At 44.4% G+C, this 15,584-nt stretch overlaps 1 protein-coding gene across 6 annotated transcripts in view; it reads right to left on the bottom strand.

Moving 5' to 3' along the window:
• STX16 (syntaxin 16) overlaps nt 1–15,584 on the bottom strand; it is a 39,952-nt gene that overhangs the window by 1,176 nt on the left and 23,192 nt on the right. For 3 of the 6 annotated variants that reach the window (XM_009233752.4, XM_009233754.4, XM_009233753.4), the window contains one exon: nt 12,490–14,041. In XM_009233752.4, the coding sequence (XP_009232027.1) occupies nt 13,937–14,041 (105 nt within the window). In that variant the 3' untranslated portion in view covers nt 12,490–13,936. 6 annotated transcript variants of the gene reach the window in all.

Genomic DNA, 15,584 nt, shown 5'->3' with positions numbered 1-15,584 from the left:
TGAAACCCTCAGCTTTCCCGACATAAAAGTCAACGCTAATTGGATCTTATTTTCTTCAAAAGATTTTACAGCAGCTGAATGTTTTCACACATTGGTAAAGGGTACTAACAGTGTGTATGAAGATCTCTCACTCTTTTTTCTGTTTGCAAATACGTTGCAGACAGGCACACGGCACTCCAGAGGACTGAGACAGCTGGAGGATCTTCCTAGAGGGTGGGAGACTAAGGCCATGCCCTGACAGATGTAACAGGACTTCCACAGGCGAAGAGGTTGAGAAAGAAGGCCTTCCACGTGGGAGAAGTCCTGGGAGGAAACACAGACGCAGAATATGTCCAGCAGGCTCTGAAACCTGTGTGGTTAGAACAGAAGGTTCCTGGAAAATAGAAGAGTGGGTGAGGAGATCGACTGGGGAGCCTGGCTCACTCTATAGAATTTTGCAAACTGAAGAGGAATCCAAGAAGCATTTCAGAAAGCCAGATCTAGCAGGTTTGTGTACAAGGAGTTGGAAATGAGATAAACTGTTGGTGGAGAGGTCATTTTGGAGATGTTTTTCTTTTAGAATTCTTTCATATTTAAGAATAGACTGAATAACCTTGACAGCCCCCAGAAAGGATGAACAAAATGATTCAATTCAACCAACATTTGTTGAGCACTTAGTGTACACAAAGCAAAAGAAAACGTTAGATGCTTGTTAAAAGCAAATATTGGTGATTCTGGTTTTAAGCCACCCCCGAATTGAAGAAATCCAAACTAAACAGAACGCTAAGGAATTATTCCACTTCAAATGCCTGCCAATTTCCTCAAGATTCAGCTTGTGACAGATACAAATACATTCCAGGAAAGTACTTTCCCTTTTTCACTGCTGACTTTACAGACTTTAACATAAATAAGACAGGCAGCACTTTGTTTAGATAAATTTTTATGAAGGTATTAATCCGTGGCTTAGTATATATTTCACTGTCAATGAAAAATTCAACTCTACTTAATTTTCCTTAAAAAATGAAAGTTTAAAACAAATTACCAGATCTTTAATGCAACCCAAAAATCAACTTATGTTTTTGATGACTTGAAACCTATTCCACATTCAATTGGATGTTCAGACTTTGCTCAAAAGTTGAAGAAAAGATTAAAAACTTCTGGGACAAATCAGAATAAAGCTCCTAGAATTTACTAGGATGTTTTTTGGTACAGTTCACATCCTAGGACACATTTCTGAAATCCTATCTTGTAAGATGGCTCTAGGTGTTTGAAATGTGCATTTATATGTTAATTTCATGTCAGACTTCACCCGTATAAAACCTAATGCCTGCTTAGACTCAGCTGATCGCCACGAGGCTCTCAGATTCCATTATATCTGATACTTCAAAGAAACACTCATTTCCTTGGTGCATCTGCTTCGTATTTTCTAGCGTTTTCATTCATTCATTCATTTGACATACATTTGTTGAACATCAGTTCTGAAAAGCTCCAGGACCCGTGAGGCTTTGGGGATGCAATAGCGTGTGTGTGTGTGTTTGTGTGTGTGCACGCATATGTGTGTGTGGCCAGGAAGAGGAAGGGGAAGCAAATAGAACAGTAAAATCCAGAGATCCAGTCACTGGGAGAAGATTGAGTTAGGGAAGGCCCTTTGGACTACGATGAGACTTTTGGGTTGGGTCTTGAGGGATGGGTTAAAGTGTGTCAGGCAGTCTGATCCCTGACCAAGGAATTGTTCATGCAAAGGCCTGAAGTAGTAAAGGACATGGTTCATTCTGGCACTGTCAAAAGCTCATGTGGAACCAGGCCCCGCGGCTCAGGCCTGTAATCCCAACATTTTGGGAGGCTGAGGCAGGTGGATCACTTGAGGCCAGGAGTTTGAGACCAGCCTGGCCAACATGGTGAAACCCCATCTCTACTAAAACTACAAAAATTAGCTGGGCATGGTGGTGCCTGCCTGTAATCCCAGCTACTTGGGAGGATGAGGCACGAGAATCACTTGAACCTGGGAAGCGGAAGTTGCAGTGAGCCGAGATCGCACCACTGCACTCCAATCTGCACGACAGAGACTCTGTCTCACCAAAAAAAAAAAAAAAAAAAAAAAAGAAAGAAAGAAAGAAAAAAAACAAAAGAAAACCTCCTGTGGCCAGATATAAAGTGTGCATAAAATATACACTGACCTTGCAGGTTGTACTTGACCTTGCAAGTGACTGGAGACCAGTGGAAGTGCCTCAGGCAGGCCTGAAGTGGAATCAAGGAAGGGCTCCTTCCTGCTTCAGAATGACCTGCTCGTGAGCCCAGAGGAAGCAGAGGCAGGCTCAGCTCCAAGGACCTCCCTCCACCACATGGTCCTGGAGCAGCTGGCTAAGAAGTGAGCCCACAACCAATGAAAACTGTGACAGCCGCACGACCCGCCTTGAATGCTGCCCTGCGTTGTGGATGTTTGTGCTGTCTCTTGCTACAACCTGAGTGCCTGCACAGCAGGGAGGGCCTCTGTTCCCTTTTGCAGCTGGCACCAGACATGCCACCTAGATTTGCCCTAAATGTTCCCTGAAGGGAGGAAAAAGAACTTGTTGCCATGAAAACACATTTCTCTAGAAACTTTTTTGAAAAGTTCATTAACTTTTGGAAAAGATGAAAAACTAGTATAATGAACACTTGTATACCTGTCACCTAGATTCATACATATATACAGATACAAACACACACACACACCACACACACATACACACACACCACACACACACACACATACAGGCACACCTCGGAGATATTCTGGGTTCAGTTCCGGACCGCCACAATAAAGTGAGGTCTGCCTCTATATACACAAACATGCGTATATGTGTATGTGTGTGTATGTATATATGTAAATGTATATATGTATATGTGTATATGTATATGTATGTATGTACACATATTTTTCCCTGTACCATTTAAAGTAAGTTGTATACACCCCTACCTCATTGTGTATCTCTTAAGAACAAGGACACCAGCCAGGTGCGGTGGCTTATGCCTGTAATCCCAGCACTTTGGGAGGCCAAGACGGGCAGATCTCCTGAGGTCAGGAGTTCAAGACCAGCCTGGCCAACATGGCAAAAACCCGTCTCTACTAAAAATACAAAAATCAGCCAGGCATGGTGGCATGCGTCTGTAATCCCAGCTACTCGGGAGGCTGAGACAGGAGAATCGCTTGAACCCGGGAGGCGCAGGCTGCAGTGAGCCGAGATTGCGCCATTGCACTCCAGCCTGGGCAACAAGAGCGAAACTCCATCTCAGAAAAAAAAAAAAACAAGGACACCAGCCAATATAATCATGATCATATGCTGATCTTACCCATGAAATTTAACGTTGAAACAATACTATTATCCGGTATACAGTTTGCAATGAAACTTTAATTGTCCCCTTGTCCTTCATGGCTTTTTCTTTTTAAATCCAGAATCCAAATAAGGCACTGCATTTGGTTGTGAAGCCTCTCTGGCCTCCTTTAATCCAGAGCAGTCCTTACCTTTGTCTTTCATGCACTGGTATATCCTACAGAAGCTCTCACCATCTGGGTTCGTCTGTTTTATTAGATTTGGGTTGAACGTTTTTGGCAAAAATACAGGTTATGGTTCCCATCGAACCTCATCAGGAGGCACATAATCTAAGTGTCCCCCATCATTGGGCAAGTGGGGTCTGCCAGATCTCTTCATGGTAAAAGTGCATTTCCCCCTTTTATAATCAATTGAATTAAAATAATTCCTCTTTATAATCCATGGAGTGACGCTTTGAGACTAAGAACCATCTGGGTTCCAACCACCTTTTCCTGAATGTCTGTAGTATCCAGTGATGATTTCTGCCTGAATCAAGTATTGGTTGAGTGACTTTCCAGCTCTATCCTCCCTTCTACACTTACTACCTGGTGTTCTTCAGCAAAGACCTTCCTGCCTCCCCAGGGCTGGCAGCGTGATTTGTGGAGTCCAGTGCAAAACGAAAATGCAGCACCTCTCTTTCAAAAAACAATTTCAAGATGGCAACAGCTGAGCACTAAACTAGGCACAGGGCCCATGTGTCCGTGGTGGCTGCACACCCTTGAAGCCAGCCCCGCCACAGCCCGTATGTGTGTGCATCTCATCAAATGTCACTGCTCCCAAGTGTCCCCACTTAGGCCAATGAGAGCTGCATCAGGCGGGCTCCTTTTTGATGTGTTCTTATCCGTTTTCAAAGACTTTGTCCTTTCTGGAGCAGTAAGATGATCACAGGCTCACTTTGTTCCTTCCTTGACCCAAATCCAGAGTCAGTCATTTCTCCAAGAAACCCTAGCTCCATTCAGTGAGGGGAATGGTTGGTTAGAGCCAACAGCTTCAGAGTTAGAGACCAAGCTTTTGTGCTGGGCATGCTCCCTGCCACTTGGGCATCATTGCTCCTGGTCCTCTTGGATCTGTTAGGATCAGGTTTTCTTTAACATCATGAGTTGATACTGATTCCTCCCATTCAAATCCACATGACAGGGCTTTTCCTCGCCTGCCCGTCTTCCATAATTGCATCTCCCTCTGCCACAGTGAGGACCCTGGTTCCCAGCCCCTCCTAGGGTTTCTCACTCTCTGTTTCCTACAACACCCACCAATAGCCTCCGCTCCCAACAACAAACCCACAACACAGAGTTCAAGATGTTTTAACTTTTTGTTCCTAAGAGTATATCCTGGCGATATATTCCACATATGCTTGATTTTTGTGCAGCTTACTGATTTGATGTACATTTAGGTTCATAAATCTGTGCTTCACAGAAAGGTTTGCCATTTTCCTTTTTTCTACATTTTCTTTTTTGACTACGTATAACATTTTGTATCATTCAAGTCACACCTATAAAAAGGAAATGTTCAAAGTTCTCCCCATCCTGCCCTTCCCCCCCCTTTTCTCAGTCATCTTTCATTTTTACCCCCACAGGTAACCATTTTTATTAGCTTTTGTTTTATCTTTCATGATTCTATTTGAAAAAAATAAGATTATTCATGGATCTTAAACAATAAGATTATTCATGGATCTTAAACAAAAGGTAGCATACTACACGCCATCTTTTGCACTTTGCTTGAGAAGCACATTTGGTAGCCTCATCTGCATGTACTGTGTCTATACTTTCTGGGATCAGTGGGATGAGAAAATGTGTTAATAAAAATGTACCAGCAGAATCATTTGTTAACAACAAAAAACGTCTCTTCTAGCATCAGTTTTTAGGACCTCTCGATAAAATGAGGGGGCTGGGGCCAGGCACGGTGGCTCACGCCTTTAATCCCAGCACTTTGGGAGGGCTGAGGCGGGCAGATCACCTGAGGTCGGAAGTTCAAAACCAGCTTGACCAACACGGAGAAGCCCTGTCTCTACTACAAATACAAAAAGCCAGGCATGGTGGCACATGCCTGTAGTCCCAGCTACTTGGGAGGTTGGGGCAGGAGAATCACTTGAACCTGGGGGGCAGAGGTTGCAGTGAGCCGAGATCATGCCATTGCACTCCAGCCTGGATGACAGAGCAAGACTCCATCTCAAAAAGAAAAAAAAAAAAAAAAAAAAAAAGAGCGGGCTGAACTGGTTGCTCTCCGAGGTCCCTTGCCATTCTAGCAGCCTAAATTATCCTCCCAGGAAGGGCACAGTGTAATACAGCAATAACCTTCATGTCTCAGGAACTAAACTCTATTTACTTCTGAACACCAGCAAAATTATTTTTGTAGTTGCAAAAGTTTTCAAGGGCATGTTGAAGACCTGGAGCCTTTGGACAGGGAGGCTGCGAGAAGGAAAAGAGAAATAATTAACAGACCAAATGTGGTTCCACATTCCTTTAAGCAAACTCAATATAAGAAAATAGAGACTTATAGAAAAGCAAAATTAGGGGCTAAATGTTTATTTTGATCAAGGAATCTTTTGTTAGGAAAACCTTCACTTATAGGATCCTTTTAAATAGTATGTTTCTCCAGAGCATTGAAAATGATTCAATCTTCAAAAACCTGAGTCACCTTTTTTCCAGAAACACCCTTGTGTTTATTATACAACTATCTGTAGTATCTGAATGTAGATCTTTTAAAAAGTAGAAAGAATTGACCTGGCATGGTGGCTCACGCCTGTAATCCCAACACTTTGGGAGGCCGAGGCTGGTGGATCACCTGAGGTCAGGAGTTCGAAATTAGCCTGACCAACATGGTGAAACCCCATCTCTACTAAAAATACAAAAATTAGCCGGGGGTGTATTTTTAGCAGGGATGGGGTTTCACCATGTTGGGAAGGCTGGTCTCGAACTCCTGACCTCAGGTGATCTGCCCATCTCGGCCTCCCAAAGCGCTGGGATTACAGGTGTGAGCCACCGCGCCCGGCTGAAGTCTTTTTCTTTTCTTTTCTTCTTTTTTTTTTGGAGATGGAGTCTGGCTCTGTCGCCCAGGCTGGAGTGCAGTGTTGCAATCTCCGCCTCCCGGGTTCACGCCATTCTCCTGCCTCAGCCTCCTGAGTAGCTGGGACTACAGGCGCCCGCCACCATGCCTGGCTAATTTTTTGTATTTTCAGTAGAGATGGGGTTTCACCATGTTAGCCAGGATGGTCTCGATATCCTGACCTTGTGACCCGCCTGCCTCGGCCTCCCGAAGTGCTGGGATTACAGGCGTGAGCCACTGTGCCTGGCCGAAGTCTTTTTCTTAATGCACTGTGAATACACAGTAAATACACACTATAAAGTACTATTTTTAAAACAGGATTTATTTGTTACATTATAAACTCAGCAGCACACAAAACCAAGTAGTGAATACATCTTTTTCCCCCCTTTTACATAAGAGGCAACTTTACGTCTCCCAATGCTCTTGGGGCCACAGAAAAGAGGGCCAGGTAGATGGAAGGACTCAGCACTGTGGGGTGGGGGGTGCTTCGGGGAACTAAGTGGAAGAGGTGATAGGGCCGGTGGTCAGCTCAGGGACTCCCCCAGATGGGGTCCAGGGTCTGCTGGTGTATCTGTACCACTGCTGGGACTTTGGTAGTTCAGTGTTGTGCAGATACAAAATGTATGCCTCTGTGAGGCACACGATGTAAGTGCTGAAGTTCTGTGCAAATTTATTAGCACGAACTGAAGGTACTGTCATTGTTTAACTCATCCGACCTTTTAAATGGATAACCAACCTTGAGGCTTAATTGGATTTTAAAAAAAAATCAATTTCTAGCCATTGCATAGTGTTAAAATGAAGTGCTGCATTCTCAGGCAATTGTAAAATCAGTTTTGCTCAGGACTATTTTTTATTATTTACCACTTTAAAATGACATTATCCATCTTGATAAACGTTTTATGTACACACATACCTTTCATAAACAACCACAAACATACACGTACGTACACTGACTCACGTCACAAAAGAATCATTATTTTCTGTTGAGCAGCAGGCTGATTCATCAGCAGCAATCTCTTCACACCAATTACACAAAAAACTGAGCTGGGGATAATGACATACCACTGCTTGCAAATCTCTCTCAGCCTCAGCCGGTCTCATCTTTGTAATAAGAAAAAAATCCTTGAGGAAGCTTTTTACCAAATCGCATCTTGACCATTAAATCTTTCTTGAAGAAGGTCATTTAATTTTATGGGAAGAAATGAAAAATTAAAATGGCATAAGCAGAAATAGTCCTGATCTGGAAATCAGAAAGCTGACGATTCTAGTTCTAGTCCTGTGGCCTTGGCAAGAGGGAAACTTGGGTCTCAGTTTCCCCCTCTGGAAAAGGGGGATGTTGGGATGGGGGGTGTTGTTCTCATTCCCCCACCATTGATGAAAATGGAGGTCTATTATGGTGTTGTGGGTCAGAACACCAAGTTAAAACACACACACACACACACACACACACACACAACATTTGATCCCTCAGCACTTCCTCTGAGAAAAAGAGACCAAATGATGCATACGAGGGTCTTCTGCCTCCATTACAACATGTAATCATTTGGATGATTAGCTAAAAGCAATTATAGAATTATAGTTGACAAATTGAAAATGCTAAGCCCAGTGGTCTCTTGTAACTGAGCCTCATTTAAATGTGCATTGTGTTGAATGGAGCCTCATTTAAATGGTCCATCTTAGCCAGATTACGGAACTGAAGTGGAGAACCACACAGTTACCCTGAGCATTCAGGACAATCCAGAGAGCTAATTTGGACAATTGGACAAATGATTATTTTCTTTTGCCTCAATTGACCAGATAATTGTACACAAGTCTCTGCCAGTTGACTCCATGGAATGTCCCTTTGTGTAGTAAGAAAGCCTGGCCATAGACTGGTATCATGACGTCTGTCCGAGGGTGGCATGGAGTTGGGGACAAGACACACGCAGCTGACACCCACTATCTAACTCCGAGTCCTAAATCAGAAGCACTTTCATACATGCTAAAAGTCTCTGCTTGCACCCAGGGTTCTAATACCCATCACTTGGGAGGAGGTTGTTTTCAAAACAGAATTAAAGAAAACCATCAGGCAACAAGGTTAGAAGTGGCATCTGGGTGGTCAAGAAAATTAGTTTTTTTTTTTTTTTTTTTGAGATGGAGTCTTGCTCTGTTGCCCAGGCTGGAGTGCAGTGGGAAATCTCGGCTCACTGCAAGCTCCGCCTCCCGGGTTCACGCCATTTTCCTGCCTCAGCCTCCCAAGCAGCTGGGACTACAGGTGCCTGCCACAACACCCTGCTAATTTTTTTTATTTTTAGTAGAGATGGGGTTTCACCGTGTTAGCAAGGATGGCTTGATTTCCTGACCTCGTGATCCACCTGCCTCGGCCTCCCAAAGTGCTGGGATTACAGGTGTGAGCCACCGCACCCGGCTTTTTTTTTTAGACGGAGTCTCGCTCTGTTGCCCAGGCTGGAGGGCAGTGGCACAATCTTGGCTTACTACAACCTCTGCCTCCCGGGTTCAAGCAATTCTCCCGCCTCAGCCTCCCTGGTAGCTGGGTTTACAGGTGTGTGCCACCACACCCAGCTAATTTTTGTATTTTAGTAGAGACAGGGTTTCACTATGTTGGCCAGGCTGGTCTCGAACTCCTGACCTCAAGCGATACACCTGCCTTGGCCTCCCAAAGTGCTGGGATTATAGGCATGAGCCACTGCACCCGGCCAAGAAAATTAGTTTTTAAGAGCTAATATACACCAAGATACACAATTCTAGGCATGCATTTATGTGCATGCACAGCACTAGGTTCTGAAGTATAGTTCATGTTTGATGAACCAGGTCTGCCTACCTAAATCTTAGAAGGAATGGAAACTTACCATAACTAATCGATGAATTAGAATCATAGAGAAGCAGGAAGGCTTTGCGATGAGCTGTCTTCTCTACACCCAACTAGGGACATCCCTTCTGTGAAAAGATCTCTCCGCATGGTCCCACATGGCTTGACTAGAGTAAGGGATGCTGATGATCACAATTAAGGCCGCATGTAGAATGACATGCTATCCTATTAGATTTAGATAGAAATGGTGCTAGGCTAGGTAAATTTTGTTGTGGCTACAGAACTATGGCAGACGGACCAGGAAGGATTCTAGATTGCCCAAACATTGGATCAGGATCAGACTTCTTATAGGATGGTTGCTAAATTTCACAGAGGAAATCTATATCCAGCCTGTTTACCTGCTGTCAAAGTGAGCATTCAAAGGGACACCCCAGTGGCCCCCCACTTCCAGGCCTCCTGGCAAGTCATGCCTCCAAGTCATTGGTGGCATCCTGCAGCTCTCCAATGACAGCAATGCTTCTTCAGACTGCGTCTGCATACTCTTGTAGTGCGGGTTCAAGACCGGGCCACCAAAGCCTCAGCTGAGAACATAACCCAAGAGATCACCAAAGAGGTGTTGCCACCTTTATGTGGTCCCCTTCGGGATGGAGGATTTCTTCAATGTTATTAAATATCATTGCCGGTCAGAATATTCTTGAACCCTATGGCAAACATCTCTCCCTTGAGAGTGGATTTGATTCTTAGACAGAGCCAGTGGCCAACATGCGAGTTGGGGAAATGTAATTTCTAAACAAAAAACAAGGTGAGAGTGCAAGAGGAGGAGGTTGTTTCTTTTGTGTGGTTTGTCGACAGGCTCTGAAGGGTACTGCTGTTGAGTCGCCGCAGCACCTCAGGACCAAATGCCAAGTGCGCCAAAGAGACTTGGCATGACAGCTACTATTTTTTGTTTGTATAGGTTCTGGTGATGAAACCACACACCCCTACCATCACTCAGGTCCACATCTCCCACCAGCAAAACAAATGCATGTAAGTCAAGTTTCAGGACAAAGGTCCTCCTTGGAGGACCCCAGGACACGCACAATCAAGGGGAAACACAGTCTTGGCTTTGAGTTAAACTGGCAGACACTTGTCTCTGAAGTTTTTGGTGTAACAGAGTAGGAAACAAAGTCATTTAGAAAGTCAAGTCTCCTAGAGCCTGTGTGTAAGAATTGCTTCTCAACAAGGCACATCACAGTTTTATTTGGAGATTTCCAAATGTTTCTTGGTATGTATATAAAGCATATATTTTCATAAGAAAAATAATTATCTGCCTTTTAGGCAGCTGTTCTTTTTGTATATCAGATAGCAAATGGATTGTCCCTTTGAAAGCATCCATTAGATAGATCTACTTTCAGACACTGAGGCAAAGCCCTCAGGCACAAAACAAAGATTCAGGGGCCCAGAGGATCACAAAATTGGCCAAGCCTTCCCCTAACACAAATGCACTGGAAGAAAACATGAACCCATTGTTAAAATTAATACTAGGATTGCAGGATGTTCTTTAATCTGCATGATTGCTTTATTGTACAAAAAGTTTCCAGTAACAGTAAATTGGTTTTAAAAAAGGACAAAAAAGTCATTTTGGATAGAAGCGCTTCACTAATTGCTTTATTTGAGCATACATGAAAAAAAGTTTTATCTGACCAATTACATTGGAAGGGTTTTATTACCTTTAAGAAGCCATTAGCTAGGATAAAACACTGAAAGCACTTGTGTCAAAACAAATAAATAATGTAAATAACGCTCTCTCAATTAGCAGAGAAAACAGTGAATCCGTTAAATCAGAGACACACACATCACTTCACAAGCATGGCCCAGCCAGCACCACCACCCCCGAAACGAACAAAACAAGAGACAGCAGTTTTCAGTTACAATCTTGGGAAAGATCAGGAGCTTTGGAAAACGCATGGTAAACATGTCTGTTTCTCCTTCTACCTGCACTCAACCTGAGCCACCCCGGACACTTTAAAGGAGGCATGTGTCCAGAGGCTGTATCCAGGGATGCCCAGAGGGAGCCTGCCCTGCTAGGCCTCCTCTCAGAGGACGCATCCCAGGCAGAGGAGACTGGCCTGGGTGATCGTTACCTCCATGGCCCAACAGAGTGCGGAAAAGCATGAGGTGCCCACAGACAATGGCTGCCAGCGAGTAAAGGGAAAGAAACCCTGAGGTACCGTGATTCTTTTCTCTTACTTCCTCAAATGCTACTGATCTCTCCCCAAGTACAGGCTCAACAGAAAAATATAGTGGCTTGAGGACCCCAAGAAATCAGCACACAGGCCCGGGGACAGCTCCAGGCTGGGTCTGTCTCTCTCCCACCTTGGGAAACCCAGCGCTAAAACAATTTTTTTTTTTTTTTTTTTTTTTTGAGACGGAGTCTCGCTCTGTCACCCAGGCTGGAGTGCAGTGGCATGATCTCAGCTCACCGCAACCTCTGCCTCCCGGGTTCAAGCGATTCTCCTGCCTCAGCCTCCTGAGTAGCTGGGATTACAGGCGTGTCCCACCCGGCTAATTTTTGTATTTTTTGTAGAGACGGGGTTTCACCATGTTGGCTAGGCTGGTCTCAAACTCCTGACTTCGTGACCACCTTGGCCTCTCAAAGTCTGGGATTACAGGCCTGAGCCACCGAGCCCAGCCCCTCCTTAAAACAGTTTCTAATCAGATCCGTTATTTTACCCAAATGGGTTGAGGGAACAAAAAACCAACCCTCATCACCCTATTTGGTGAAAATAAATATAAATAAATGATGATCCTCTCTTAAAGGGTCACTTTCCTTCAGGGGTTTGTAAGACTCAGCACTTTAAAAAGCTTGAACAGAAATCCGGTATTGCCACTGTGGACTGTTTTTGAGGCAAGTTCCCTAATTTGGACAGCCCCACTCCTAAGAGCAGCAGATCTAACTTGGAACGTCTCAACCATGGGTTAAAGTCAGCCGGGATGAAAGAACACCTGCAGTGACTCTCAACAGCTATGGAAGTCTCACATTGCAGGGCTGACGGATGAGGTGCCGGCTTCTTATTCTCCGGCCCTCTTTCCTAAACAATGGTGGTCAGGGAATAACAGGTCTGCTTCCTGAAACGCCAGGGCCCCTCTAGGACCTTATCATTCCACAGCTACATCAGTAAGAAGAAAACCACCAATGGCTACCTGGAGGTGGCACCAACTTGGAAAGGGAAGGCTGGGCAGGGGTTTGGACGTTAAGCCCATGAGCTGTTGGGACAACTTCAATATCTGGAATTGAGTTTAAATTTCTGTAAACAACTTCAAAGCCAGTTCTAGAGAGACATTTTATGTGACCGGTCCAAATAAAACATAGTACATTTAATGAGGTCATATTCTTCTTAAACTTTTTAAGAGAAGCAAAAACAATGGAAAAGCCATTAAAATTTACACAAAGACCATTAAAACTCTACTGGTGTCAATTAAAACAAAGCCAATAAAACATGAACAACTTCAAAGTTACCATCACTTTCCACACTATTCTATAGTTATAGGAATATATTCAAGCACCATATTGATGATAGGTAGGTAAACGATGAAGTCCTACTTTGGCGATCTGACCCACGCTAACACAAACGAGGAGCTTCCTAGTCAAGATGCCTCCAGTCCTTGGCAATGTGCCTGCTTCCTGGGCATTGCTCAGTGGCAATGGAAGAGCCAATAAATCAAATCACTGGTGGAATATTTTACTTTGAAATGGAGTGATGTTTGGTTAATAATTTGAGATCCACTAATCCTAAATGGGGTGACCCATTTAAAATGGCCTCTGTGTAAATTCACAGTTCATTAAATAGAGTCTGGTTTGAACAGGTCATTATGTAGTTAGTATATAAAGTAATGGATTGAGCAAGGATGGCTGGGGATACCCATGGGGACACACTGGCTGAGTCTGGTGGCTTTCAGAACACTGTCAAGCTTTCTTTTAATGTGAGATTCATTTAAATCACCAACTTAAATTTAGGTGGTTTTGCTTAATAACCTCTTTTGGTTTACAGTAGAAAATGCAGTGCAAAAATTTTAAATGAGGAATATTCCATTTACAATTAATTTAAACTTATGAAGCTGTTTTAACTGTCCCATCTAAATGTGTTAATTAACATCAATGATGGTTTCTTATTTTTCACACTTTGTTACTCTGATCATTAACAGTGATGGAAAAGCTAAATTAAGTTAATGGGGAACGGATTATAAATTCTTAAAGGACTTCTTAGTTTGTTTTCAACTGGAAAATATATAGAGAAAGATGAAGGGGCATTTTTGCCTCTACTCATCAATTTTTGGTACCAAATTTCTTAAAAACCAGATGGTTTAAAGAAAATTTTTCCAAAAATTATTTTAACATTCTGCTCAGACATGGCTGCTAAAAAAATAGCATATACACATATAATACTGAACAGCTTCTGCAGTGCCTGTAAACTCTCAGCTCATTTTCTCTTTCTAAAAAAAATATATATTATAACTGATCCCAGAACTCAATCTCTATTGTGCAGCAGTATCAAAGGTCCTTAAATTCTCAACAATGAAGGAAAAACAAAAACCCATTCCCCGGACCGCTTGAGCAGGACTAGGGGAGGAGGAGTCCGTGGATGGAAAGGTTCGCTGCCCCGACACCCTCAGATTCCTCGAGGCTGCACCTCTGCGGGCAGCTGGCGGGGCGCAGGCCAAGCCCCTCACACTCGGGAGATCCACACGTGCGGCACACACGAAAACCCAATGCCACTTATCGAGACTTCACGCCAACGAGGACAACAATGAGCACAATGATGATGACAAATAATATTAAAATCACAAGCATCTTCCGATTCTTCTTTTGATACTGTTCGGCCTACAAAAAGAGGAGGGAAAAAAGGCCGTCATTTTCCCCAAAATCCCAAATCAGGTCCCACTCGTTTCCAGAATGAGGCTTCCAGATCTCTCTGCACAGTGACTGGGGTCTCTGCTACAGGCTACATGACTGTAATCCCTCCATCAATCCCAGGGAATTCAATCACCATGAGTGGAAGAGCCCCATGATCCCGGTGCTGCTTATTTACCCTGGACGTGGAAATGGACTTGTTGGAAACCTACTACTAAGACAAAGGCCGACAGGGAAGTGAAAGCTCATGCTTCCGGGTGCAGCTGGGCCTACTTCTCCCTGCTTCTCCTCCTACAGGCCGTGGCAAGCGCCCCTGCAGCACGGGCCGCCTGTTCCCGGTCCGTGTTCCTGGAGCGAATGCACAGTTCCTTCACCGCGGAAGGAAACAACGGGCTGGAGAACCGTACCTGGCAGGTAGGCAACAGACGCCCCAAAGAGGCCCCATTTTGACCTCCCCTAAATTTGGAAACAAGAACTCATCCTTTGAAATAAAAACAGACACGTGTGCCCCATGGATGTCATATGCAGAAAGATCCCTCTGAGGCGCGTCCTCCCAGTGCCTCTAATGATACAGCAAAGGAGCCCTCCAAGCTCAATCTGCGGACGAGGCCGCACCCTGCACATCTCTTCACCTGAACACCGCATCCTGGAAGCTCGGCAGGAGCGGGAACTCCATCATGCCTGGTCGAGAAATGCCAAAGGGCCCCACCTGGCTGGCGAAAGACACACAGCACTGAGAAAAGAGAGCCAGAGGACAGCAGAGTTCAGAGGGCGCCGGGAGGCACGTCCAGGGAGACCATGCGCTGCCTCTTCCAGACCTTGCTATGGCACAGGAGGGAGGAGGAGACAGCGGGAAGGCAGCCCTGGCGAGAATGGCAATCTCTCCTGCTCCATCCCCCGCGGTGGGCTTGTTTCCTAAGTGAGCCTGCCCGCCCAGCTGGAGTAGCCCCTCATCCACCAGGAGGAAACATCAGGCAGGGGACAGCACCGAGAGTCCGGTCATGGGGAGCAGCTCCCGACGCTCAATCACCCTTAGACTAGCCGACTGCCGAGCACGCGGCCAGCCGCACGTGCTGCCTACAGCCTTGTGGCTGGAGGGAAGATGGAGCACGCTGACTTTTCTAATAAGTAACCCAGAACACCAGGGAAGCCAATACTAAATAATATACTGTAAAACCTCTCAAAATGATTTATAAAGTAGAACCTAAAACAAAATTTTTAGTTCCCACTAGATTTGCTCACTCCCGCAGAGAAAGCTTTTCCTTTTATCTGTGTTATATTACAAAACATATTTCACTAGTTTTTATTTAAGAAACTTCAAAACCAATGCATAATTCAGCAGCACATCAAAACCTGGGTATTACAGAGTGAGAAACTTAAGTTAGTTTTCACTTTTAATAGACAGGGCTTGGCAACCAAATTAATCTAAATACCTAAAAAAACCCTGCATAGACGAGGTCAGACTTCTCTTCCCCACCACAGGCTGGAGTCTCATATCCACCCACACGTGGCA

Source organism: Pongo abelii, chromosome 21, assembly GCF_028885655.2.
Source record: "Pongo abelii isolate AG06213 chromosome 21, NHGRI_mPonAbe1-v2.0_pri, whole genome shotgun sequence".
Lineage (NCBI taxonomy): Eukaryota > Metazoa > Chordata > Mammalia > Primates > Hominidae > Pongo > Pongo abelii.
The sequence above is the reverse complement of the archived record's forward strand: the minus strand, read 5'-3'. Positions and strand labels throughout refer to the sequence as shown.